The sequence below is a fragment of the Aulostomus chinensis genome, chromosome 12 (genome assembly GCF_037954235.1).
Source record: "Aulostomus chinensis isolate RoL2024-O1b breed Wild chromosome 12, RoL_Achi_v1.0, whole genome shotgun sequence".
NCBI lineage: Eukaryota > Metazoa > Chordata > Actinopteri > Syngnathiformes > Aulostomidae > Aulostomus > Aulostomus chinensis.
Genome location: NC_141331.1, coordinates 5,146,115 through 5,173,478, shown reverse-complemented (window position 1 = coordinate 5,173,478; position 27,364 = coordinate 5,146,115). Strand labels below are relative to the sequence as shown.

Below are 27,364 nucleotides of genomic sequence, written 5' to 3'. Positions count from 1 at the left end.
GCTACCAGAATTTGATGGTCCTTTTTCCTTCAGTCCTTGTACATGAATATCAATCAAACTCTTAATCATTCCCGTCTCTCTGCTGTCACATTTCAGTCCAATAATACACTGACCACCGTCTCCTGCACACTTCTGGGACAGCAGATAATATTTCAGCGTTTAAAGAATGATGTCAGCATTGCACAATCGAAAATGCACACATACAGTGGTATAATGAGAAAAAGGTGCTTTTCAGTGCTGCGAGACCATTGGTCCACCCCTTGTAGCCCTCCCCTCCCCCGACAGCCCCCTCTTTCAGCTCCACATCTGTTTCCCAAACTTGGGAAAGGACCTTGGGGAGAGCAATATCTGGGTCAGAGTGAACTTTCTCTTTCTGAGTGTCTGTACACGCATGCATGTGTGGATGACATATCAAAATCACAAACTCCATGAAAACTCTTTGAACCTGAGGGTAGCATTATGGCCCAAGTGGGTGTGTACGGTTCAGAGAGTGTGTGTACAGCCCTGCAATTATTTTTTAAAAATGGTTTGGAGTGAAACATAAGACTTTATCATCTGCATGCTGCACAACGCCGGAATATCTCAGGCTCAACTGAAAGCGAAGGAAGTTTAATTTCCCATGGATAGACTGATGTCATGCACCCTGTTGCTACATTTATCTTTTTACTGCTTGGATACATGTTGTAAACACTCTTACACCGAAACAAACAACACACACACACACACACACACACACAAAATAGTATCTAATTACATCTAAATGTTTTTTCAAGGTTAACTGCAGGGCTCATACTCTTGTGTTTTTGAAAGGATATCATGGCTTATATAATGTCAAATTTTTCAGCTCCATGTGTGATAAAAATATTTTCTGCCTGCAGTTGTGTCCTAATTCCATCCAGTTTAAGATGGTTTATGACTATGTGCTGCCCCCCTCTGGACAAAAGAAGAAATACAATGCCATTGTTTGTCAGTCAGACTTCTCTCTCTGGAGTGTAAATATTTTTTTCGTGAGAAAGAAACAACTGAATAATGATTATATCTGTATTAGATGCATTCTATCTATCAATCGGATTTGACAGAAAATGCATTCACGAAGTTTGTGCTAAAGTGATTCAAACGCCTGAAAAAACACAAACAGCATCAAAACATTTCAATTTTTTTTTTTTTATCAGTAAGTACATTTACCTGTACGTTAGTCAGCCGGAAGTGAGCAGAGTAGCAGAATACTTGGCTTCCGTGCTACTCCGCTAGTGCCTTGTTATGGCACGACAACACAAATGAAAAATACTTGAATGAAGTAATAAATTAACAGCTGTATTCTACACGTCACATATAAGACCTAAAGAAACACTCACAGACATGTTTTCTGTTCTGCGCCGCCTGTTTTGTACTGCTGAATATGGTAAGAGCTAGACGCATGTGCTTCGCTCCAAGCCAATGGCTAAAATCAGCAGAACTGTCCCAAAAAAAAATCATTCGAGGACTTTAAAACACAGTGTCCAGTGCAATCCCTATCATTTTTATTTAGTTATATGCTCAGTAATCCACAAACACTGTGATTTAAGCTAAAGACTAACAAACTAGAAAATGGAGGAGAGGGAGAGATGGTAAACTGTTGCCTTGGATGTGTTTTTTTTTTTTTTTCTAGTGTCAGTTGTTGGTGTCTATAAGCTTCAAGTTTAAAATAAGTGGCAGGTGTTTTCTGAATTCTGTAGTCACGGTGAAGTTGCAGAGTGATAAAGATCTCTACGTGGTGACTCACTGAAAGACGAATTCAACTCTCTCCATGTATCACTTCAAGTAGCCTAGCTGAGCAACCGTCAAGGGAATCACAGAGAACGTGTTCAAACTCAAAGTGAGGAAATGATCCTGTGGTCACTGCAAACATGTCCTCCTGATACAAGGCCCTCACCGCCAAACACAAAGCAAGACACATCGATAATCAAAAAGATTTGCTCAGGTCCCACATACCCAAAATGAATATATGGATTGTTGTAATAATAAACCTAAAAATGCTAAAGTCAGACTTCTTCTTCAGCTTGTCCACACGAGACCTTTTTTTGCGTGTATGAGAGTCACTGTCTCTCATCCTTCTTTCTTGGGGTATTTTTCTGTTGCCAGTCTGACGAAGTCGTCGGCGCTGTCCAGGGACACCAGGCGGTCCTGGAGACGTTCGAAACAGATGGAGGCGAACAGAGACGGACATCCAGTGTAGACGGCAGATGAAGGGAGGAGAGACGGAGGACAAGAAAAAAATAAAGGTGAGAAATGAATCAACACAGATCTTAAGTGATAAAAATGAGGAGTGATATCGTGCTGGATCTTTTCAATGAAGTTATGAACAGTGCTGGAATGTACTGAAGTCCATTTACTAAAATACTGTGCTTAAGTAAAATTCAAAGGTACTTCTACATTACTTGAGTAGTCCTATTTCATGTAAATATACCATTGTACTACATTTCAAAGGAAAATACTGCATTGTACCTTCAACTTGCAGCACATTCATGAGCCTCTATCACAAATACTTCATCTTAAATGTAAGTATACTTGTGCATAGACAAGGCTACATGTTTCAAATGCTTTCCCACAGCTTTGACTAACAGTAGTTCTAATGAAAATCTAACTCTCTTAAACAGTGTTTTACAAATGTTTATGTAATTATTTAAAAGTATTCTCCTACAAATTTACACAGAAAAAAAATCTTTGAACAGCAACAGTCTTTTTGCTACAGAACATCACCACATGCCCCCCCCCCCTCTCTCTCTCCTCCCCCTCATGAGTGAGTGTGTTACATCACCATGACGTAAATGTATTTGCTGTGGTGGTCCGTCCCTGGGGGGAACAGCGAGGTGTGGTCCAGCAGCCATGTCAGCAAGTCATTTGCTCTGCTGAGCTGCTCCTGGTCTCGACTGATCCGCTGACTCTGTCTGTTCACACTCAGCAAGGCATCCACCTCACACTGATAACCTGGCCAGAGGAACATGAGGGAAGGGTGAGGGGGAAGGGGGTCAGACCCTTGACTACTGTCGAATGTTTACTGTTAATCAAGGAGTCTCACCTTGCTGCAGCAGGATTTTCTTCCATCGAGATCTGATTTCTCGTCGGGTGTAGCGCAAAGTGTGTATGTCAAAATTCAGCTTTTCCCACTCCTGAAAGAAACACATGCAGGACAAAGGTCTGAGGGCGCGTGCAAAGGTTCAGTGAACGTTCTGTTTGAGTGACCTACATCTCCTCCAGGGAATTCATTCAGCAACAATGCGTCCACTGTCTCCTGCAGCCCGTTATTCTTAACATGAACACTGGCTGTCACATGCTCATCAAACTCAATCTCTGCTCATCAGTCAAACTGCAATCCTGCATGTTTAAAGGAACAAATAATCCCTCTGCAAAAGTGTAACTCGTAACAGTGTTTGGATTTGTACAATAAAGTTTTTCATGCTGCACGGTGGTGCAGTGGTCAGCACTGTTGCCTCACAGCAAGAAAGTTCCAAGTTTGAGTCCCGGCTCGGGCACGGGATCTTTCTGTGTGGAGTTTGCATGTTCTCCCTGTTCCTGCGTGGGTTCTGTCCGGGTACTCCGGCTTCTTCCCACCATCCAAAGACATGCAATTGGGGACAAGGCTGATTGGATACTCTAAATCAGTGGTTCTCAAACCTTTTCTGTCATTCCCCCCTTTGGAGGGAGAAAAATTGTCATTCCCCCCCACGCCAAATTTTTTGACAAAATAGGCCATGTTTAACTTTATTGACCTGTTAAAAATTACAAACATTCCTTTAGTTTTTCAGAACTAGAAAAAATGAAATAAAATGTGTTTCATCACTGTTTAATATCTCTCCATTTTAAAAACAGACCTGACAACAGTTGCTATGAAAGAGGTTTAAAGCGCGCTTTGGTTCCGCCGCGAAAAAAATTCTGACGTCCAAACATGAGTTCCCCCCCTCACTGGGGGGAAAAGGGGAGGGGGGAACTCATGTTTGGACGTCGGAATTTTTTTCGTGGCGGAACCATAAACAAAGCGAAAGGTGAGGGGGGAAATAATGTTTGGAAGTTGGGTGACTCGCGCCCCCCCCTGGGGCGCGCCACACACTTTGAGAAACGCTGCTCTAAATTGACCGTAGGTATAAATGTGAGTGTGAATGGTTGTTTGTCTTTGTATGTTGGCCCGGCGATGGACTGGCGACCTGTCCAGGATGAACCCCACCTCTCGCCCATTGACGCTAGGATAGGCTCCAGCCCCCCTGCGACCTTTAATGTAGGAATAAGCGGAAGACGATGGATGGATGGATGGAAGTTTTCCATGTTACAGATGTGTGCAGGACTCCTTATAAGATTGGAACATTTCAAAACAGCAACAAAAAAACCTCTATTTTTTAAATCACACAGATGTTACCGGTCACACACGGTTACATGCAAAGCGTTTTAGGTCTGATAAACAACCTACAATTAGTTGCTGTGTGACAAGTCCCGCCTCCCTGATTGAGTTAGTCGATTAAGCAGCGGGGCTCCTCTCTCTGTGCATGTGAGCGCTGATTTCAGCTTCAGATAGACCTCAAGCACCAACTACCTACAGCGTTTGTATTTTCGATTATTGAATATAGAGTAAAAACCTGACATCCATCTTCCATAAATGCCCAGGAGAGACTTTTGCCCTACTGCGTGGAGATTTAGCAAAGCCTTGACATGTCAACTTCCTCTTGAGATGAATCCAGGTGAGGGTGCATCGGTATGAAAATGTCTGTCTCACTTTACCTCGAGTCAAGCAAAAAGCCCCAGATTAAACTCCTCTAATGTGATTACACGCTATTTTGGAATCTAGGTCTCATTACAGATGTGAATCAAAACAAGTCCAAGACATCTGTGAGAGCCCCATGTATCCTCCTCCTGCTCCTGCTCCTCCTCCTCCCCCTCAGGATAATTGGATAATGACATTAGAGAGCTGAACAGATAAGAAAGAGGGACCAAATTAGTGAATTATACTTTGTCCTGGTAGTTCATGAGGGGATTTAAAAAAAACAGCATCTGGACACAAAAATTAAATATGTATCTTTTGTCAATAGATGGCCGTAGATGGGATCATTTTTGCTGTGATTCACATACACAGCTATATGATGAATTTGAGCAGAAAGTGTTGTATTATTATCATTATTATTATCAGAGACATCATGATTTTGGATCTTGGCCAAAAATTGAGTCAAAAACCTGTAAATGTTCTTGCTTGAAAGATTGAAAGCTGCATTTTCTGTGTGTGTGTGTCTGTGCGTGTGTGTGTGTCTGTGCGTGTGTGTATGTGTGTGTGTGTGTGTGTGTGTCCCACCTCTGTGGCCTGGTCGGTCTGGTCTCTCATGCTGATCAGAGCCTGTAACTCTCTGTCAGACCCTTGTCTCACAGCGGGGTCACCAGGTGGGTTTGTGATGGAGCTCCTGTGGCTGTGCCGGTCCTTCCAAGGGTTATTCCTTGCATGTTGTGGCCCAAAAAGGCTCTGCTCGCCTGTGTCACTGTCACTGGACTCACTGGATACGGGCTGTGGTGGCCTGGAGGCTGCACTGGAATGCGTACTGGAGAGAAAAGGGTAAAAGGACACATCGAAGAAATCTTGAAAGTCATCAACTTGTTCAGTTTTCGAGTAACAGCAGGAAAGATGTATCTCACCGCAAAATAGCATTTTTCTCCTCTGTGTTGTATTTCAGGTAATAACGACAGCAGCAGACGGTGTACTTGGCACCCATCGGCCCTCTCTGAACGATATGCTCCTGATTCCACAACACCTTCTGCTACGGGTTTCCTCCACAATCCTCTGGAAGTATCTTCTTATCCGCATTCATGTGTAAGACTATGAGTCCACACACACGCACGCACACACACAAGCCTCCTACCTCATGTCCAACCCCCTTCCCCTGAGCTCCGTCCTGAATGAGCGCCGTCGCTCAATTACATTATCCATTTGAGTCCAAACAGGACAACAACAGGACAGTTCAGGAGTGAATGAATTCAGCCATGCGGAAGACATTCTAGCTCTGGTGCTGAGCACAAAACACTCACAAACACACAAGTACAACCTGTAGTGTATGATTCTACTGACACCACAGAACTGAGTTATATTCCCTGTTACTCCCATGTTTATACCAGTAAAAAAGCTCCTTTGTCAGCATGACAACGTGGTGTCCTCGTCGTATTAGTCAAGGTGTCAGCTTGATAAATATAAGCCGACATGAGCTCGTGGAGATAATGACCCTTTGATAAGAAACCTGTTAACTGCTAATGAATAGTAATAAGGGAGGTGTGATGTTTATTGTTGAACCATTAATTTTCTCTCAAGCTTGCGTGTTAAAAAATTTTCATTTAATTTTGTCAAAGAATTAGAAGATTTATAAACACAAAAAAAAAGATATCCCTCTAAATCACCTCTATGAAGTATCGAGTCACCTTTCTGAGTTGATGACACACATTTTAAAATGCTCGTCATATGTTTATGATACCTGGATCTAAAACTGCCATGGAAGTACTAAGATTGGAGAGGGCAGACTTCCACAATGTTGTGGTTCCTTTCCACAACAGGGGGCAGTATTGTACTGTTTTCTGCACGCGGGTCTGGGGCCCGTCCTGTCCCTCAGCTTCAGTTTGATGTTTGACAGTGAGCAACACTCAAGTCCGCTTTTATAATTCCAGAATGAATATTTTAAATGCTGGAAGACATAGTCAATAAATGTGAACATCTAAATGAGTGATGGTACATGTTGTTTTGCAGAAATATGCTATAATGTCAGCTACTGTGGAAACATTGCAGGAGGAAGAGACTCATTTTATTATCTGACTGCAGCCGGTTTATCTTTCCAGCATCATCTTCAGCTGTGAAGAGATTTTTGTTAATTATCACATAAAGTTAATGTTTGTAAAATTCATTACACCTCATTATGTATACCGAATTAACAAGTAAATCCATAAAATTTGACTTGGTTATGCCTTCAATTAGGAGGAAATATTTGGAACATCTCTGTAGGATTATGGTGAGAAGATACCCCCCCCCCCCCCAAACAATGTAACGTTGATAAAGTGCAGTTGAACAGTTTGTGACTTTAAGTGATGGACCCTTCAATCTTATGACTATTCCTTAAGAGTGTGTGTGTGTGTGTGTGTGTGTGTGTGTGTGTGTGTGTGTGTGTGTGTGTGTGTGTGTGTGTGTGTGTGTGAGCACGCGTGCAAATTAAATTACAACAAACCTCAACATAAACAGAGATTTTTGCGTATAAAAACTATTCACTCCTCCATCACTTTGCCTACAGTCATAACGATACTCTGGCCACATAACACACACACACACACACACACACACACACACACACACACCCACACCAGGACTGGGCAGGGACACAGTTGGATTGTGATTATGATTGACAGGGGAGTCTGGCTGGTTTGGTTAATCACCAGCTCCTCCATCTATTTGTGTATGTTTGGCGCACTCATCAGGTTAACCCTGTCACAGTGACGGTGATCGTGTGAAAGGCCTAAAATCATTGAGCATGGATGCAAGTGACACATAATATGGAACCACTTTAACTGAGCTATCAGGCTGTACCACAACGATTACCAGCAGCTCTGCTGCAGGGTAAATAACGTGGCTGTCTGGGTGGTCTGTGTGGCGTTCTACATGTGTTTACTTTGAAGATGGGAATTTAAATATACTAATTTCAGAAAAGAAACAATGGAAAGTAGTGCATCATGTCGTAGCGTTTCACATCAGCCTTGACTGCGACTGGTATTCAGTGAAAAAGCCCAAATGGAAGAATTTTGTCATGATTGTGCTTCAGAATCTTAGCATTAATGACTTTTTCATGACAAGCATGACTGTGAGCACGTAGACTGTATGAAGGAAGGAAGGGAGGAAGAGAGGAAGGAAGGATGTCCAGTGCAGCTCCAGTCTGTGGACAGGCTGTTGATTTGAAATATGACCGCTGAACTTATTGTCACTTTAATTCTCTCCAGTCTCGCCAGTTCCTCTGTCTCTCAGTCTTCTCTCTGCTTCGTTGTGCTCACACATCTCTGTCTTTTGGCATCACATCACCACACACACAATCACATATCTACCTATCATCATGGATTACTAGATGATATGTCACCTCAAGCCCGCTTTATTATTGATAACCCGTTATAATCATCAGGAGATGCAGAGGATGGCGCCACCCTCATTGATTGCCGGTGACAGTTAAAAAGCATGGCATAATTCTCATTGATTGCCAGCGACAGTGTATAAGAAATGGTGTCATCTACATTGATTAACCATAAAAGTATACGGCTGCGATGTGTCATGGTCCACATTCGAGGAGCCCTCTCTCTCTCACACACTTCTATTCATCATTTTGAATGTGTGTGGTACTCATGTGAACACATGTGTTTTAGAAGAGCAGAAGAGTACCACGAATCCTGTCACAGCTTTGAAAATGTGAAGGTTTTAGAGGTGAAATTCTGGTCGACAACGTGTTGAAAAGACAGCAGTAAAATGGTGTTTTCCTTTTGCGTGCCTCAGCAATGCCATGTTTTTATTGGCCGACCAGAACGTTAGCATCTCCATGGGTTCCCTTGCCCTGAAAGTCAATGAGATATTCATATGGGATTCAAGATTGTTGCCAAAAAAAAAAAGCTGTGGTTGACAAAAGTTTCTGAGAATTACGTATTTTGCTCATTCAAGGTACTATTTTATGATTTTTGAAGCGTAAATGCAATTGTTTTAAGTGCAAAACTAACATTACACTGTGCTCGAACTACTAAAGGGTTTTCTATGGAGTTTTTCCTCAGTCGATGTGAGGGTCTAAGGGCAGAGGATGTTGTTATGATGCCATGTGAAGCCCTTTGAGACAAACTGTTTGTGAAAACAGGCTACACAAATAAAATTGCCTTGCCTTGCCTTGCCTTACACTATGAATGCATGATTTCGGTTATCAAAACTGGCTTGATGCCCCTTTTTCTTTTAGCATGATGATGTATAATGTCCTCAACAACCTCTTTAATCAAAATTAGCCACTAATTAGCAAGAAGTTTATTCTGTTTGCTCAGATTTTATGCCAAGGAGAAAAAATGTTAAAATAATCTGAAGCTAGTTTGAACCACAGGCAATAATTCAGGCAAAGACCCGTTCAAGAAATATATCCAGGCCTAATTTTGTGATGCGGTATTACACTCTAAAGATACTCGTCCGTATTCCTCCCACAGTTTTTCACAGATCATGTCATTAGCAGTAGATCATGTCATAAGTACGGTTTTAACTCTACTAATATGATTGTCAAATGGTAGCAGCTCCTCTTTGCAGCGTGAATCGTTTATTTTCAGAGGAAGAGGATACGCTGATGTGCAGACGTGTAATAGGTGCCCCTGTAAAAACAGGAGAAATTTACTGTCCCAGTTCTCAGCCCTGGGAGCCCAGCGGTGATTTATTTTATTTACTTAACCATGATGAACTTTCCAACTTCCTCTCAAGAGTTTCTACGAATGTCCTGGAAGCTCCTTTGAGAAAAAGAGCTAACCCTTCATCTTTGTCTCATTATCTCAGTTCCACTCTCTCTCGTAATCCTGCTTTTTTTTTTTATTATTATTAAAGAATAGGAAAAGTTCTCCTGCCCTGTTCTGTCTGAAATAGCATATCATAACCTTTGTGACTGACAGATCTTCATTGTCAGCCACCTGCTTGGCGATAACGGGCTCAAACTGTTGACCTTACATTCTCCACAAGTTAACTATGAAAATAACATTCTTTCTCGCTGGTCATGCACCAAGAGATGGAACAACAGACGATATAGTTGAAAAAGAGGGCTGATAGAGGGAATGAGGACCGTCCCAGTGGAATAGAAAGGGGCAGACAAACTAGGAGAGACCACACAGTAATCATGCCAGTCACAAACCATTGCCAAGAGGTGACCGGGCCATCTGTGTCTCTGTCCACCTTTAAAATGACTTGCCATCAAAACAGGAAATAGCCAATATCACACTAATACATCAGGGAACAGAGAGAATACCTTGATGGAAATCGCTATTCCGACTCTATTTGTGTTTGTGAACAGTTATGATTTGTGTGTGTTTGATTGTACTGTGTTTGTTCCTCTGGATGCGGATAGTGTCTCCGTGTGTGTGTGTGTGTGTGTGTGTGTGTGTGTGTGTGTGTGTGTGTGTGTGTGTGTGTGTGTGTGTTATTGCGTGAGTGTGTGTAGCCATCGGATTGCTGTCATGCACATTCATTCCCTCTGGAGAAGCAGACAAGCTTCAATGTAGAAAATCAGTATTTGGCTCATTTTAACTGACTAGGTAATGGAAGAGGGAGAACTGCTGTTGTGAAGTCAGACAGTGAGTGTGGATATGAGTGGAAGTGATGCTTCACCCAAATGTGTATTTTGCCTTTCAAGCACTCACAAATATGTGTCTTTAGCTTACACACATTTGTCCCCCTGCATTACTTCTTTTTTTGTGGCCTCAGAATGCAGAGAGACTTGTGGATTATACTGGGGGATACTTCTGAGAGTTTGGAAATAGATGTTTGTTGTTGTAGTTGGTCACCATTAACTTCAAGCTAAGTATATGTGGCTAGCTCGTTCTGCCGCCTGATGTCACAAAGAAGTAACACAGTGAGCTCAAGAGACCTATTTGTGATTATTTCAAAAGCAAAATACGCTATCTTGGTGAATTATTGTATTCTGAATGAGTAAAACTACTTTTCTTGGGTCTGTGGTTAAGGTGAGGTAAGTAATAGTAAAAAAAATAGTAAATCTCCAGTAAGTGAAGTAATCCAGGGGTCTGAGATGGTGGGCGGCCCCTTTGACAAGGCTTGGTGCGTGTTATACATGTATGACTGATTCAATCTGTGGCTTTATTGATCCACATGTAGATTTATGGTACCACTGAACTGAATAATTAAAGTGTGTGAGCTTGTGTGTGAGCTTTTGTGTGTGTGTGTGTGTGTGTGTGTTTGTGTGTGTGTGTGTGTGTGTGTGTGTGTGCGCGTGTGCTTTGTCTTTCTATGTGAGAACCTTTTTTTTTTTTAAGACCTTGGAAGTGAGGAGACTTTTGGACAGTGAGGAGATTTTGGCTCACAGACCTTCAAAGAGCAGTTTGCTGACATGGTTTGGCCGTGAGGACAGCGTTCAGGGTCGAGTTCATAATTGATTCAGTCAGGATGCCTTGCCTCAGGATGGTTGGGGCTTTATTTTGTCAGTTAGAATCCTCACAAGGACAGAAGTGCATAGATGTATGGATGTAGATGTATAGGTGTCTATCAGGGGGTCTGCTTACTGTTCGTGTGTCTATATTTTCTCAGCTGTATTCATTTTTGTGAATAGTAATGATAATCTGTAGTGCCAAAAATTCTTGACCCCTCTGGAAATTGATTGTACACACACACACACACACACACACACACACACACACACACACACACACACAAAATCTCATTTGTCTTTTTCATCACTTCATGAAGACACATAAAGTAGAAGGTTCGCTGTGCTTCTCCTCCTCTAGGTGGCACTGTGGAACAGCCCAGAGCAGCTGAGACCCAGTAGTGTTGAGATCATAGTTTATCACATAAATGACATGTGATGTGCAGTAACACGGAGGAAGTATGTGTTTCTTTTGGCTCCATTTTTGATTATACTTCCTAATGTAATGCTGAGAACAAGAAAATATAAAATTAGCAGGATGCTGTCTGTGCACACTTTTGTAAGTGTTCTTTGGGATCAGTTTGACCCCCAGGCTGTTTTAGCTGTATAACAAAATATATGCACATATCTTTTGGTTAATATTGAGGTCACTTTATCATACAATTATGAACTTCAAAAACCTTCCTTCCGCCAGAGGGCCTTAACGTACCTGTACCCGCAGGAGCCTGAGAATCCCTAACGCTCCTCAGCAGCCTGCTCAAGCTGGGAGTAGTGGGCTTCTGTCACATCTCGCGATTTGTGTAAAAGTACACAAAGACCTCTGCTGACAGAAATACACTTGTTCCATTTGAACAAATTAATATCAACATCTGGTAAAGGATAAATACAACATGATGTTAGTACACTCAGAAAAAGAATCCTACTTTAGCTTTCAAATGTAGTTTGAAAAGAAGCACATCTGGTCCTTACCTGGAAAACTGTTACACTTTTTTTCTTTTCTTCAGTGGTAGTTAGCTAGTTCTTACGTTAGCTAAGCAAGCAATGATCAGTAACACTCTCGATCAAAAACTGAACTGAGAAAGTGATCCAAACTCATATAACTAACATGTAATGAAAATACTTCATTTTGAGAAAGTGCACCGTTGGTAAACGCCTCAGTCCTGAGATGTTTTGGCAGGCTGGTCGGCATCATACTGATAGTGTGTGGCTCTTTGGGGACAAACTTTTTACTGGTGGGTTCATCTTTATGATGCCATTGCAGAATCTCTTTGTAAAAGCGGCTGGTGATATTGACCCAACATGGAGGAGACGCTTGCGCAGCAGCCTTCTAAACAAATTCTCCTGGTGCTTTATGCTCTCCCGATTGAAAATGACCTCCAAGCAATCTGTCAATGAACATTTGTCCCAACTCTCTGGCAGTGGAAGTGACACAGAGGTGACTGAGATAGAGGGCAGTATTGATGAAGACCCTGTGCATGAGGTGACCTCTGCTGATGTGTTGACCCTCCTGCCCTACAGAAAACCTCCCAAAAATACAAATTACAATATTATTATTATTATTATTGCCCCACTATCATATCAGCTCCTTTTAACGCCATGAATTAAAAAGCATGTACTCAAATTGACCTGAATGTGACTCCGAAGTGTCATTTTAGTTTTGCAGCAGTTACAGAGTTTGATCAAAAACGTGTCTTTTACCTGAACTTCTGGCGGGTAGGTTTAAAATATTTCCCATGGCATAATGACTGAATAGAACTAAGAATGCATGTGTAAAATATCAGTTGAAGCCAGATGCAGAAGTGATGAAGGTCTCTTGCTGTTGGCGGTGAAATACATAACTTAATTTATCTGGGGAGACAGAAAACATTATTGTTGCAGCAAGGCAGTAACAAATGATTTTCTTCAACTCAGCTATTCAAATGCAACATTTACAAAAGCAGTCAGGGATAATGCGCCCGTTTGTTTTCATTTTGTGTCCATGTAAAAAGCAGTTAAATCTTCATCTTTTGCCCAATCGGTCTCTCTCCGCGTCGTCGTCAAAAATGAACCAAGAAACGGTCTCAATTTAGGTTTGTATAGAAGTTCTGATGTCCTTGTAGCATTCAAATGGCTGAGCAGCAGCACACAAGAGACATGACCATCTCTGATTGACAGATTTGTCTCAGCATGGGGTCGGGAGAAAGGAGAAACCCGAATGACTACCCGCTTATTTGTTCATACCCTCTGATACAACACACGGGCATGCTTGCACAGGTGTTACAAGCTAAGTGGAAAAATTAGGATGTTCTTTAGTGTTTCGCCTAGACTTGGCATCCAACCTCTGTGCTTTTAAAGGCACCGATTGGCTTACATCAGTACCACGAGTACAGATTTGCGTTCCCTTCATGCAGTAATCTGCAATATTTATAATGCAGAATGCCAAGTTAGCAATGGCGACTCATCGAACCTGAAGAGTGTGGGGTAGCTGAGAGCCTCAAAGGCTGGAAATGCCAGTGTTTGGACATATTTCAATACTGACATTACATTTTTATATAAAGGGGGAAAATTACAGAATTCCAGGTACTTCACCATTATGTCACTAGCTTGGTTAAGTCTGGGTTAGGTTTTGAGAAAAACATTTGATTTGGGTCAGGCAAAGATCATGGTTGGGTAATGTCATTGGAACGAGCGTAATATTTATGAATGGAAGCCACTGATGCGACAGTCAAAACAGCAGCAACACAACAAATGTCTGGTTGTCTGCGTTCCTTCTTCCCTTCACGTTCCTGTATTTACATCATAAAACTAAGAATTCTAACTAAACCACTAGATGGCATCTGCCATTTAAACATTAATTTACTGGTCTAGGAACGAGTCCTAAAACTCATGAATACGTAAGCATAGCTTCGCGTCCCTAAAGGTTTAAACGACATCATACCAACGTGACAAGAGCTCGAAGCTGTTTGTGTTGATGTTGATGTTGTGTATCCATGGTACAGTTGTTCTTCAGTGTAGTTTTTTTCTTGTGATTGCATTTATGCTTCAGAAGTGTTGATATGTGGTGATTATCGGATTCATGGAACTTTATGTGCCACAGAACCTAAATCTGGTGTCAAAATCCTATTTGGTCAAGGGAATCCATAATATTTGGCCCTGTGAGCCTCCGTATGAGTAATTTTCATCTCTTGCACTCATGACTTATGTGGTCATCGGGATGATGGCTCTAAATTTTACCACAGTCTTGCCTGCAAGACTGTGAGCATTCAAATTGCCTCCCCAAACTAACAGCGCATCGGTTCCCATTTGTCTGACTGGATGAAGTACATCAGATTAAGAATGTAACAATCGCATTTCATGTGGCCCTTAAATTGGATTTTAAGATTGATGTGAGCAACACTTTTACACTCTGACAGATGCATGAATAACTCAAAGCACAAACAGAATGTGTCCCCATAAACTCTAATTTAACCCTGATAAAGTACCTTAGGAGACATTAAGACTACTGAATACACACACGCACGCGCGCACACACACACACACGCACACACACGCACACAATGAATTCCTGGCTTGATAATATAGTGAGTATGCGTAGCCTCATATCCCACATATACCCACAGAGGACAGCAAAGGGTAGCTGCACACAACATTAGTATAGTTTAGTGAGCCTCGATGCATACAAACTACCTGTTTAAACCAATCATTTAGCTGCCACTGGCTCATATATAACACAAGGGGGGTGGTGGTAGATGGATGGAGGGAGCAGGCGGAGGAGGGTACTGAGGTGGGAGCAAGAAGGGTAGGGGGGGTGGAAGATGTATTGACCGGGAGCAGAGAAGAATAAATAGTTGTTTATAAGCATATTTATGCTGTAATATGATGCACGTGAGTTAGAAGGAGGGAACAGGTGGAGGAGGGATTTAACTAGCCCGGGGGGGTTAAAGGGGGACAGGTGATGAGGTGTGTGTTTGGATTTAAGGAAGGACGACGGACAGATGGGAAGAATACTAAATGTAAAACAGAGGAATGCACAACAGGGTGTGGTGCTGCAGAGAGTCAGGAAGGAGAGAGAGATGTAACGGGCGATAAGGAGCGGTGAAAGCATGTAGGAGTGGGAGGGATGGTGCGGGCTGGACGAATGGCTGGTGTGAGGAATAATATGTCACTGGGGAGGAGGGAGAGAAGGTAAGCATGGAACAGAGGCAGATGCAGGGTGATGGATGATGAAGGCTGTAGGCGGGAGGATGGTAAAGAAAGCTAGATGAGGAGAAGGAGGGGTGAGGTCATAAAAGGAATGATGGAGGGAATACTGATGCAGGGTCACCCCCCCTCCCTCTCCACCCCTCTCTACTTTAGTGATAGCATTATTAAATATTGCATTTTCAAAATATGTGAAATGAATGTCAGACGATTTTAAAGAAGCAACAAATGATATTCTGGCTCCTGTCAGCAGCACATGAGCAACTGTTGTGTCTGCTAATGGATCCCACATTGACTCCCGTTGTTTCAATAAAGATCTCCGTCAATATTCACTCTGCTGTGAGCAACCGCAATTTGATTTCATGCGGCAGAAAGCAGGCGTAGCTTTCCACACAGCATCAGAGCACAGTAAAGGGAGTTTGTGTCGTCTCTGAGGGGTCGGACGTGACGTTCCTGGTAACAACTCACCGGGGCTGGACCTCCTCGCTCTCCCTGCGATACTTAGAACTGATCTACTGTCCTTTCTGTGGGATAAGAAGGGACCAAGGATCAATATAAAGAAAATGTGGTCACCGGGGGGGGGGCACGGGAGGTATGGCTCTCCCCAGTGTGAGGCTGTTCAATCTGTTATTTGAAACGTCTAGATTGGTTAAGCATAGAGAGGGAACAGAGCAGCGCTGAGATGAATCAAAACTAACAGGAGCCAGAAACTGTTGGATGTTCTTTCTCGTGGTTCACTCAGAGACACATTTAAAGAGACAAAGTACCTATGGAACCTGAATAGAGAATTGTGTGAAACTAAAACTGGCGGTTGAATAACACCGATTCCGTCTTCTAAGTCCTAAATAACTTGGCGCTCGCCGCTAAGGACTTTGGTTCAGCTCCTATACAGGGTTATTCTTTTTATTCCCAAACTCTGGAGACAGAATTTGGTGTGTGAGGTGGAATGATAATGCAGTTTTAATCTATTCCGTTCAGCCTCTTTGTCACATTGTTTACTAATTAAATGATATATCCAAAAAGGGCAATGAAATAATAACTTTCTTTGTATTTTTATATCAACATCCAGCCATTATTTCATCCACCACCCACCCTTCATCTTTAACTTTTAGAGGCATACTTTTTTTTATGTAAAAACTCCTTGACCCTTTTTGGGAAGAAGCAAAGAGGCTATAGAGCAGTTTGAAACCCAGACAGGAAACTCAACAGACCAAAGTTATAGGCTTTTTATTTCTACAGCAGACATGTCAGCGTTGAATAGTTTGAATTAGTTTTAATATGGTTTTTGCCCGATTATGTGAGTACGTTTCATGAATATATTACCCACAGGAGACAAAGCAAATGTTTAAAGCCCCCCCCCCCCCAAAAAGATGCTTAATTTCATAAGAATCATTAGGATGACCCCTTAGCTGTGTCTTGTTACTTTTGGTCAGAGGAAAAAAGAGCAGGGACGAGTTTAAACCTGGAGGAAACATGAGAGAGTGATAGATGGCCGAGGCCAGACATCTGTGTGTGAGTAATGGTGAAGAAAGGTGGCAGGATGGACGCAAGGAAAAGCTGAAAGGAAGGATGGTGAGGCACAGATGGATGGAGGGAGTGTCATGCTGCTTAACTAATGTTTCCCAGTCCTGTAGTTCAATTCCTTTTTCAGAATTTAAGTTCCATCTATCACCTCAGCGTCCCTCATTAGCGATGACGGCCTAACCAGTCCCAACACGAACATTTACATTTTAAGCGAGGTGGACGATGGGGGCTTATATCTGTCTGACTGTCTGTCTGTGTGTCCATCTGTCTCGGTTAATTTCTCCATTATTCACACATGCACAATTGTATATTCACAAGCACAGAAAGAATCAAATGCATATTCATGTCCAAAGACGGTCTGTTGTGCTGTCAAACAAGGAGAAATGGCTGCAGAGACGCTCTGGCTTTAACACGAAAGCAGAGACCGGACCCAGACGACCTCCCCACGTTTGCACCTCACTCATGTGTCCCTTCGTCATCCAGAACTGTGTGGTATCGCTTTGATTGAAGTAATATTAGAAGTAGCTTCCATCAGACACGTTACCCCCCGCTTGGCCCGACGGTTCTCATTATTACTGTTGTGGTGCCCCTGAGGGGGAACGACCACATTGATTTTTTTTAATGTTTTTTTTTTTTTCGTAATTTGCCTGTTATTATGAGACTTTTGTAAGAATTCATGTGTTTATTTTATTTTGTGGGAAAATACATGCACAACCAACGTATTTTATTTTGGAGAAAGTAAGGGGTGGAACCTTCGTATTTGCTCTGGTTGTTTCGAGGGGGAACGAGAAAGGGGCACTCTCTTCCGACTCCTCAGACCTTTACTGGAGGGAAACGAAGACGCATCGTGTCCTTAATTGTCTCTTCATCACCTGCTTTCACAGGTCTAATATTTGTCTCTGGGGTCCCCCTTCCACGGGACGCGTAGCACTGTCACTCATCTCAACATGATACAACACTGAGCAGCCAGTGGCCCAGCATCACGCTAATCACGAGCGGCTTGTATTTCACGCAATTTTAGTGATGAACTGCAAAATGCCTTTGTAATTTGATCACCGCCCTGGGTTGTCCGTTAGCAGGATAACTGGAAAATTCAAGGATGGATTTCGAAGCAATCTGGTTCGATGATGTACGTTGAGGAAAAAGCAGCTTTGGAAAGACGATGATGTCACGCTGACTTTGTGGAGGGCGCGTGCTTGCTACTCGCTTCTGGTTGTGGATTTGTGAGCTGTTTGTTGTTGTAGAACATTCGGATGTCTCCCGTCATGTTTGCTACATCTTTACCAGACTTTCCACAGAAATTCATTGATGGTGATCTTAGAGCAAAAGAACATTTTGCACATGTATTAAATAAGACAAGTAGGAGTTGGGCACTGGACCATGAAGTGCACATTGTCTCAGTTGCATGATAGTATTTTCAAAGTTTCTGCACTAGAACTTCCTTTATCTTTGCCTGATGAATGTCTCATACCAAAATGTCGTGAAATAAATTCTGTTACGTGAAGAACGGGCCATTTTCTGATGAGAAAATAAAAACCCTTGTTTTAAGAAGAGGACACAGAAGAAAGAGGGAATAAGAAGTTTGAGAGAACCTCGTGTGTCACAAGGTGAAGGAGCACCAGAGCAATTAGTAGCTCCTCTGATTTAACTCCCTCGTGAAGTAACTCTGGAGTCAAGAAAATCCACTCTTTCGTAGCACCCCATGACTTCTTTCATCCTCCCTTAGCAGCAGCGGGAGAGAGAAGATCCTGGTGCGGGTCATGCCCCAGACCGACTGATGATCTGTCTTTGCCGTACCCTTGTTCTCTCCAGCTATTTATTTCTAACTCTACCTTTCCCTCCTTGAGTCTTTCTTAATCTTCATCCATTCGTCTTTATTACCATCCTCTTTCCCTCCTTCACTCAATCTCTCTTTCCATCTCACTCCATCTCCGCTAGCCTCTCTCTCTTTCTCCCTCTCTCTGTGCTGACGGTGGCCATTATTAAAAGCTGTCCTGTCAGATATGTCGCTCATGGCTGTTATTGATGCCCCTTCATTACTCATTATGCTTGAGTGCCTGTATTAGTGCTGACTGGCCATAAACTGGCTGACGCAAACACACACACACGCACACACATGCACACACACACTGTAACTTTAACTCACACTGTTGCACACACATGCAGCATGTTGCTCGTTTTAATGCAGTTTGTGGCAGCACGCAAACACATTTACAGAGCACAAGTGGGTGGACTGCGTTTTACGCATTGTTTTCCATGGCGTGTGAAGTAGAATCCCAGATCCCGGGTGCTGCTGGAGGAGGCTACAGACCTGAAGAGGCTCAAGCTGCCACCCGTAGCTCCACCTGCTCACGTCCCCGTCTGTCCATCACTCTCTTCCCTTCTCTCTCTCTTTATCACGTCCCTCTCTTTCCTTCTGCATATCTGTCTTCCTACATCATCTGTCTTGTCTCTGCCCCGCTCTCCTGCTCTCTTTCCCCCTAACTGGTCCAAGCAGAAGGCCGTCCCCATTGAGCCTGGATCTGCTCGACGCTCCTCCCTTTTAAAAGGAAGGTTTTCGTCGCCGCTGTTGCAGGATGTGCTCGCTGCTGGAGAATTTTTGGGTGTAGATTCATAGACGGAGTGTGGTACTGGACCTGCTCTACCTGTAAAGAGTCATGAGATAACTTTTGTAGTGATTTGGTGCCATACAAATAAAACTGACTTGACTTGACTATCGTTAGTGGATCTGAGAGGTTCCTCGATGTGCTCCTTTAGGGTAGCAAAGCAGCATGGAGGACAGTGACAGTCTTTCCGCGATTTTCTATTTTTTCTGCAGTCTGCTAGAAATAATGTCATGCGAAGCGCAGCAAACAGGTTCTGTTTGTGGCCCAGATGCCAAGAAGTTGCTGAAGTTATCAGTGGAGACGACGAGCTTTCATTCTTTCCATGTTTATTATTTGATCAATTGTCGTGTGGGCCGACATAGAAGCACAGGAGGCGTCCACACAGGTTTTGTGTTCACAACAATGAGGATCAAAGGCAAATCTACACAAACTCAATTCAGCAAAGATGACACGCTAAGAAACAAGGAGGATCTGGTGTCGTCTTTTTTTGCATATTTAAATTTACATCACCCAGGCCTACGCCTACTTCGTAGATTAAATTCAAGGAGGTTTGCTGTCGGGCCCAGCTGATACTGATTTTAGAGCACAAAAAAAAAAAAATCACTGATTACCAATGTGTGCAACCAATGTAGTGAATTTGTGTGCTGGACTGAAAATAGACCTTTTTTTATTGTGCAGCAAGTTTGTACTGATATGCCCCTGGAAAGGTTCTGAGAAGCTACTCAGAAGACTCATTTCTCAAATAAATAACCAACATGAATAGGACTACAAGTATATTTAGCATTGTCTAACGTCATTATTTATATAAAGACCAAATGTAAATTGTCAAATAATTGAGATGGGGCCACTACAGGGCTCTCTGCTGGACACACTGTGTCATACCATTTTTAAACACCATAGAAATGCTTTTTTAATATTAAAACAAATATTGGAGATGTGTTTACGAGACCAATGATAGGCCCATATATCAGTCAGCTCTACTGTTTGTTTTCTCATCTTTTATCCATGAACGGTTCATTAGAGATACATTCATACTCACTTGCTTCATAAAAGAAGGGAAACGATACTCAGTGCAAATTATCTTCTACTTTTACAAACAATTTGCATCAAAGCAAGTTCTAGCGAGCAGGTACAAATTCTCGTTTACTCACTGTTAATACATTAAAAACTAGTTTGAGTACATCAGTGTCACATTGTGAATGTTTAAATGTAGCATTACGGGTTAGAAAATGTGCCATTGTTGGAAAAGGAAGGGAGGAAGTTCATGGGAGATAGATAGGGTGGAAGTGCGTGTTTGTGTGTGTTTTTATATAGCTGAGGATTTAAATGATCCTCTACACACACACACACTGTTAACACAAGAACACGTGTAATTTATGAGACACGGGACACTAGGCCTGCTTATACTAGATACCCCTGTCTTCTTCATATGAGAAAATCATGCCAAGTGGAGAAAGTGGTCTGACAGATGCCTTTTATGAGCCTGACACTCATTCTGTTTGTGAATATATTGGTTTTATCAGACCACACACACACACACACACACACACACACACACACACACACAAGGCATATGGAAGTACTTTCCCATGTTTGTCCACGTTCTTGTCTTTGTTGTTTTAGGGTTTTGTTGCGTGACTTAGAAAGTCGCGACGAACATCCTCTCAACACGGCACAAGAGAAGCCGATGTTGACATCACTTCAAGAGGGAAGATTTATAAAAACTTAAACTGAACATAGTTTAAAACAAATGCTTTTTAAAAAAATAATAATTTTCAGGAAGGATACCAATCAAAACCTTGAACGCTTCTCATGTTCAGTTTTCAACCTGATGTCTTTTTAATGGGAGGGAGGCTGACAAAGACCGCAGATACAGTGCGTGAAGGGGTTACACCCGATGAGTAATAAAGACACTGTGGGCTTGTTGTCTTGCAAACTAATTGCGGTGTGATGAATTTGTCTTGGAACAACCAGCAGCATCTGAATACTGCCTTGTCTCCTTGACTGATTACGGCGAGCAACCTCTCCTCTCATCCATCATGCATCTTTATGGCTTCTTCAGAGAATATGTGCCGTTCTGCGTACAGTTTGTTAGTAACCGCAACGCTACAGTACATGTGAGGTCTGTGAGTGTATGCGTATGTGTTAGCAGAGGAGTGGTCAGGCAATTAACCAGCTGTGCTAATGATCATGGTGTTTTACAGCACCAGACAGCCCTTTACTGCCTTTGTTGTCACACTAATTTAGTACTCTGCCATAAAGTGCTGATACTGGTTGATTGTGTGAGCTTGCTTTTTCATGTGGGCCACATACACAACTGCACCAACACACCAAATGGAAATTTGTCCTCCCTGTCTTTTACATGCACACACATCACCACTCTTTTATGGCTTGTGTATTTTTTTATGGCGAGTGTCTAGTGATCTGCCCAGGGAGCAATCTGCTGTCGTAGATCTCCCGTATCGCACAATCAGAGTGGCGGCGAGGACGACAGTGGAGCAGGAAATCCTCCATCAGGCTCCTCCTCTGACATTAGCATGCTCCTGGGCGACTGACACAGCTCCAACTTTCAGAATAAACATATTTAAAGGAACTGATATGGATTTACTCATCAAAGTCCTCCCCCCCCCAAAAAAAATAATTTAATAAAATAAACAAATCCCAACAAAATGTGACAAATGATGATCTGTTAACATTTTGCTATCAAAGAAAAGTCAGCAGAGGAACACACAACACAAACCAGCAGTAGGTTGAATTCACCCCACTCACACACACACACACACACACACACACACGCACACACACACACACACACAAATCTCTGTGCCTAGGCCCCCCTCCCAACACCCACACACACACATACACACACAATGCAACAGATGCTACCCCTAACAAGCCATTACAGCAGCACAAGCACCACCATAAACAAACCCTTGTGGAAACATCAAGAAAAAGTTTGCTGACAACGAGTTCATTTATGTTGTTTGTTGACTTCTCGTTGATGCTGTTTACTGTTTACACAGCCTGCAAATGCAGCTTTACTCTCTGCTGCTCAGATACTGTTGAGAGAGACGTATGACATGATACAGAAATATGAAGCTACGCGACATTTGCGTGGTTGAAAAGTGCGTAACAGAGGAATGGCATTTTTATCTTGCGTGTGTGTGTGTGTGTGTGCGTGTGTGTGCGCGCATTCCTCATTGCAGTGCATGTCTTGTGAGTGTGTGTGTATGCATGTGTATGTGTGGTGTCTTAATTAATCTCTGTCATTAATAATTTAATCATGGCTTTTTGTTTAATAAACAGTTTGGCAGTGATGTATTGCGGCTGGGTCAAGTAATTTGATTGGCGGTGGAAATGAGCTGGGTGTGCATGTCTCTCTCTCTCTCTTTCTCTTTCTCTCTCTCGCTCTCTCTCTCTCTCTTTCTCTCTCTCTCTCTCTCTCTCTCCTTCTCCTTTAGTCTACCAGAGAAATTACTGCTGGCATTCAGGACCGGCAAGTATGCACACACACAACAGGGGGAGGGCAATTACGCTAAGATGCAATAATGATTAGAGGTGGATGTAGAGAGAGCAGGTTCTTTCAGAGCACATTTCAGCTAATGGAATAAATACGATGGGAAAAACTGAAATTTCCAAAATTATGAAATACTGTTACATCACTGTCTCTACAACCATTATTCAAAATTGAGTTATATACTTTTCCTAGAGACTTCCTGTTCTGCCTAAGTATATTTAATAAGCCAGGGTGCTAAGCCAGAGCTCAAGGGAGTCAGTTCTTCTTCTTGTGACCACTAGATGGCACTCTTGAATAGTCAGCTTCCCACTGACTTCCTCTGAAGTTTCTCTCACTAATCCACATTTCCATCCGTCAGTCCTTCCTCTCACTTTCAGCCGCCTGGCTCTAACATGCTCACTCATGAACAATATGAATACAACGTGGTCAGCTTGATTAATGACCACACTTCCTGTTGAAGTCCAGTCGCTGGGGAAGATCTCACAATGCCTCTCAGATGATGTTGAATGAAATGCGCAGTAAAGGTGTAATTTCAGCTGGGTTTAGAAACGTGTGATGCGCTCTGTCATCGATCCGTCCGTCTAGAAGAGAAGGGAAAGACTTTGTACAACGGAAAGAAGAGGGATCCAGCTGAGACTGGAAACAGGTGTTTCATAGGATTCGTTAAACAGTGCCATTAAATCATCTTGTGACGCTAACGAGAGTGTGGACCTCCTGAGGGGGCTAGTGTAGAAGCTGCTGTTGCACCGGTTCCATCAGAAGTGGAGCGTACTGAAGACGTTCCCCCACGTTTCCCCCATGTCTGTGCTTCTACCGACTGGTAGAACCTCAGTTTGTGGATCTGACTGGTGGAAGAAGTTATCCCATCACAGACCGTTGCCTCATCATATCCTATTTTTTGAGAGATCCGCCCATTTACCAGACACCTGGCGCGTGTCCTGTTACACAGCATTACACACACTTGATGAGTAAAGTTCTTTTAATTAAGTAACAGGAAGTGGAGCACATGGAGTTTTATGTATTCGCCATGGAAGAATATTCAACGCGCGTTATTTTATCCACCACCACCACCGCCACCGAGACGGCCTCGGCCATTACAGGTATTTGTATTTGATCGAGTTGACTGACCACATCCTTGGGCTGTACATACCAGTCGAGTTCTCCTACACCAAACCCCCCCCTTCACACACTCACGCCGGTGTGAAGTAGGCTGCCGTAATTGCTTCCCTCGATGCGAAGTCAAGTCAATTTGCACACACTACTTCTTCCACGCCACTCAGCTCTGCCCACCCATCCAACAATTCTGGACAAACACAAATTACTCTCCTCCCTGGGTCGCCTCTCTCCATCCCCATCTATATGCCTCCAAGACGACGTCTTCTCAGGTGAACTGCCGCTGGATGAAAGGAAGTGGAGGGGGCAATAGCTGGCACTACTACAGGAAGTATGTGTGCTAATGCTAACAAGAAAGATATTATCTGGTTTCAAGAGAGCTTGGCGTTTCCCCACACATAATAGACTATATATCTAGTAGACCAATCAAACCGCTCCCTCTGAACTACACGTGATCATGGCTGGCTCCCCACTCGTGGTTTCACACACCTGTTTCCCGGTAACACACAGCAGGAACTTTAAGGAACAGGAAGTATATTTTATCTTTAAAACAGAGAAGCAAAGTCAGAGGTTGGACATTTAAGCTGGTTCCTGTTTGACTTCTGTCGATCAGCATCGGCAGTTAGCTTCCCTCTCCAACGAGCTGTCCGATGTTGTTGTTTACATCTTGTCTTAATTTAGAGTATATGTTTGTGTGGGGCGGTATAGGTTAAATATTCCCTGAACAGTGTATATCCGTGCTGAGTGGTCAGATGTATAGATTTTATATTATTCTGTCATGGATCTCCAAGGAGACGGACCTAATGTATCTCCACACAGAGGCTTCATAATCAAATGCCTCCACTGTCTAAACTGAGTTCCTTGAACCCTCTGAGACCAAAACGTAGCAGTATGAGAAGCAAACCAAATACTGCTGTAAACAGTTTTTATCAATTCAGTCGCTGCACAAGTCTGCCTTTGTGTGGGTGAACAAAGACGAGTGGTAGAGGGGAAGGGCGGGAAGCGGAGCCGACGATAGGAACGGAGGGAGTGGGGTTAGACCCCTGGGGAAGTGTGTGTGTGTGTGTGTGTGTGTGTGTGTGTGTGTGTGCGTGTGTGTGTGTCGGTGTGTGTGTCTTTAACAAGGTTTGAGCAATTGTGTTTACGTAGTGAAAAACTTGTTTGATTTATATATTTTCATGTGTTTAAATGTGGATGTTGTGGTATGGCAGGCCACCAGACTAGCCCCCCACCCCCACCCCAAGGACCTCCATCAGAGAGAGTCCCAGCAGGGAACTGTGTGCAGTGACTCAAGATCCTCCCATGAAGCACCAGGATTTCAAGCAGCTACTGTCTCAGCTCATGAAAGTCAGGACTTTCCTCCAGGGGATGGCCGATATATAATCCCCTCACCCGTTTTAATCTCTCCAACACAGGACCAGTCTGAGAGGGGAACTGCAGGATGCCGACTTTTCTGGAGCAATTCATGCCAGATGCTAATGGGTTTTAATGTAGATGGAAATGGCCATATATGATATATATATATTTTTTAAGGGTATGATTTGGCAGGAATTAAAAAAAATATCCTGGCAAAGAACACGTGGACAACATCCAAAAGAATGTGCACAAGTCATCATTAATCATCATTTTCAAAGTTGAACTTGTAAAATTTATGGTTAGCTGGAGCAGCCTGAGGCCAAATATCTAAAATAGCCACGACTGTCTCTGTCCGCCATGATGGCTCCGACTGTTTGCTGGCTTTTTCCCCAGTGTTTGTTTGCTGCTTTCTAGTGTGTTGATTGCGATCGTCGTCGGCAGTGTTGACTGTGTTATCAGCTTTTATTGGTGCGTTTGACTGTATGGATGCAGGCGTGCAAGGTGGTTGAGGAGTTTCTCACGTCTTTTTTGCTCTCCCTGTTGTGATGCTCTCACCTCGACATTACATACAACAGCAGTTTCGTTTATTTATTTATTCACGCTATGCCAGCTAAGGAAATTCTTGCCAAGGTTGGTGGCAGGAATGAGATGAGAAACTCAGAGTTTATTGAGGTTAAAAAACAGCTCATGAAACAAAACAGACCAACTGAAAAGACCAAAAGCAACAAGTGGCATAACATAGCAGCCGGTCAGACAAAGACTGACGGGAGAAAGTCAAACTCTGCTGATCAAGCAACAAGAAGCAGGTGGGAGAGAACAAGGGCAGCAAGGAGCGTGTACCCAACAAGACACGGGTCAATCACTCAAAAAGGCAAGGAGACAAAAACAGGGAACAACCAACTGGAGGGAAGCGTTCAAAATGAGACAGGAAGTAAAGTTGAATTTAAAAAAAGAAAAAGAAACAAACAACGAACACACTGGAGAAAACAGAACAACACAAAGATTCAAACTAAGGACGGTTAAGTCGCTCTCGAGACTCAACATATTACGGTTCCACTGTAAAGGTCAGAGCTCTCACAGCACGTGCACTTCTGGCTCATTTTCTTTAAATAATGGTAACGCCTCAAAGCTCTGCTTGTCACACACTGAAGCGGAAACACATCAGCAACAGAGGCAACAGTTGGGTTTTTTTTTTTTTTTGCAGATGAACAGATTAGGTGACACATCCTTCCCCTGAGCAAGAAGACTGGTTTGATTCATTAGACAAACGGAGCTCCAGTTAGTTACTTTGATGGTGTTCATGATGCGTAACACACTGCAGGCCTACAGCGCCGTCTGATACATGCAAGTGTTTTCCCTCAGAACGTATTCGCTGAACCCTTCAGGGGATCAGACATGCGTACAGTGTGTGTGTGTGTGTGTGTGTGTGTGTGTGCATCTAGGTGAAACTGCTCTTGATTGTGTTTGTGTCTGTCAGACATTAGCTCATTAGCTGGTGGTACCGCAGCAGTAAGTTGTGCGAGGGTCCACCGGCCCTCTTGAGAGGACCGAACAGATGTTTACTGTGAAGGAACTGTACAACACAACAGGGCAGTGCGCACACACACACACATACACACACACGCACACACACACGCACACACACACACACGCACACACGACACGAACTCCTGTGCAAGCACAAAAACATGTACAGAGCCATGTCACATCTGTTTGTTTCTTTTCACCCCCCCCCCCCAACAAAAGTGACTGTTTTACGCCTGTCAAGCTCTCCAGGCTAGCATGACATGTATGCAGTTTACATTGACGGTGACAAATTTAGCTCTCAAAATCTTTGATAATTGTCAGAATAATAGTTCCCTCGGCTGAAGTCGACGAAGGAGCGCTTCAGGTCAGAAGATTCAAGGGTAACGTGTTCATGTACGTTTTTAACC

The 27,364-nt window shown here is 43.0% G+C and overlaps 2 protein-coding genes across 13 annotated transcripts in view; one reads left to right on the top strand and one right to left on the bottom strand.

The window, feature by feature from the left end:
* LOC147251807 (partitioning defective 3 homolog B-like) overlaps positions 1 to 27,364 on the top strand; it is a 268,899-nt gene that overhangs the window by 25,654 nt on the left and 215,881 nt on the right. For 11 of the 12 annotated variants that reach the window (XR_015118686.1, XR_015118684.1, XR_015118681.1 and 8 more), the window contains exons 3-5: positions 2,122 to 2,261; positions 5,354 to 5,569; positions 5,688 to 5,824. Coding sequence is in view for 6 of the 12 variants with exons in the window: in XM_086219749.1 (XP_086075875.1) it covers positions 5,821 to 5,824 (4 nt within the window). In the remaining 6 variants the exon portion in view is untranslated. The remainder of the gene's footprint in view (positions 1 to 2,121; positions 2,262 to 5,353; positions 5,570 to 5,687; positions 5,825 to 27,364) is intronic. The other variant, XM_086219747.1, reaches the window with a different exon arrangement.
* LOC147251809 (melanoregulin) lies at positions 357 to 5,954 on the bottom strand. Its single transcript, XM_086219756.1, has 5 exons — positions 5,650 to 5,954; positions 5,315 to 5,555; positions 3,059 to 3,149; positions 2,798 to 2,967; positions 357 to 2,163 (listed from the first exon to the last, which is right to left on the bottom strand). The coding sequence occupies exons 1-5, from the start codon at positions 5,724 to 5,726 to the stop codon at positions 2,086 to 2,088; spliced, it is 657 nt and encodes a 218-aa protein (XP_086075882.1). The 5' UTR covers positions 5,727 to 5,954; the 3' UTR covers positions 357 to 2,085.

Excerpts from the sequence above, each read along its gene's own strand:
- LOC147251809 (XM_086219756.1), bottom strand. The coding sequence starts at position 5,726 with ATGGGTGCCAAGTACACCGTCTGCTGCTGTCGTTATTACCTGAAATAC. Across the intron at positions 5,556-5,649 it reads GAGAAAAATGCTATTTTGCG|TACGCATTCCAGTGCAGCCT; the intron begins GTGAGATACATC and ends TTTTCTCTCCAG. Across the intron at positions 2,968-3,058 it reads GAAAATCCTGCTGCAGCAAG|GTTATCAGTGTGAGGTGGAT; the intron begins GTGAGACTCCTT and ends TCCTCTGGCCAG.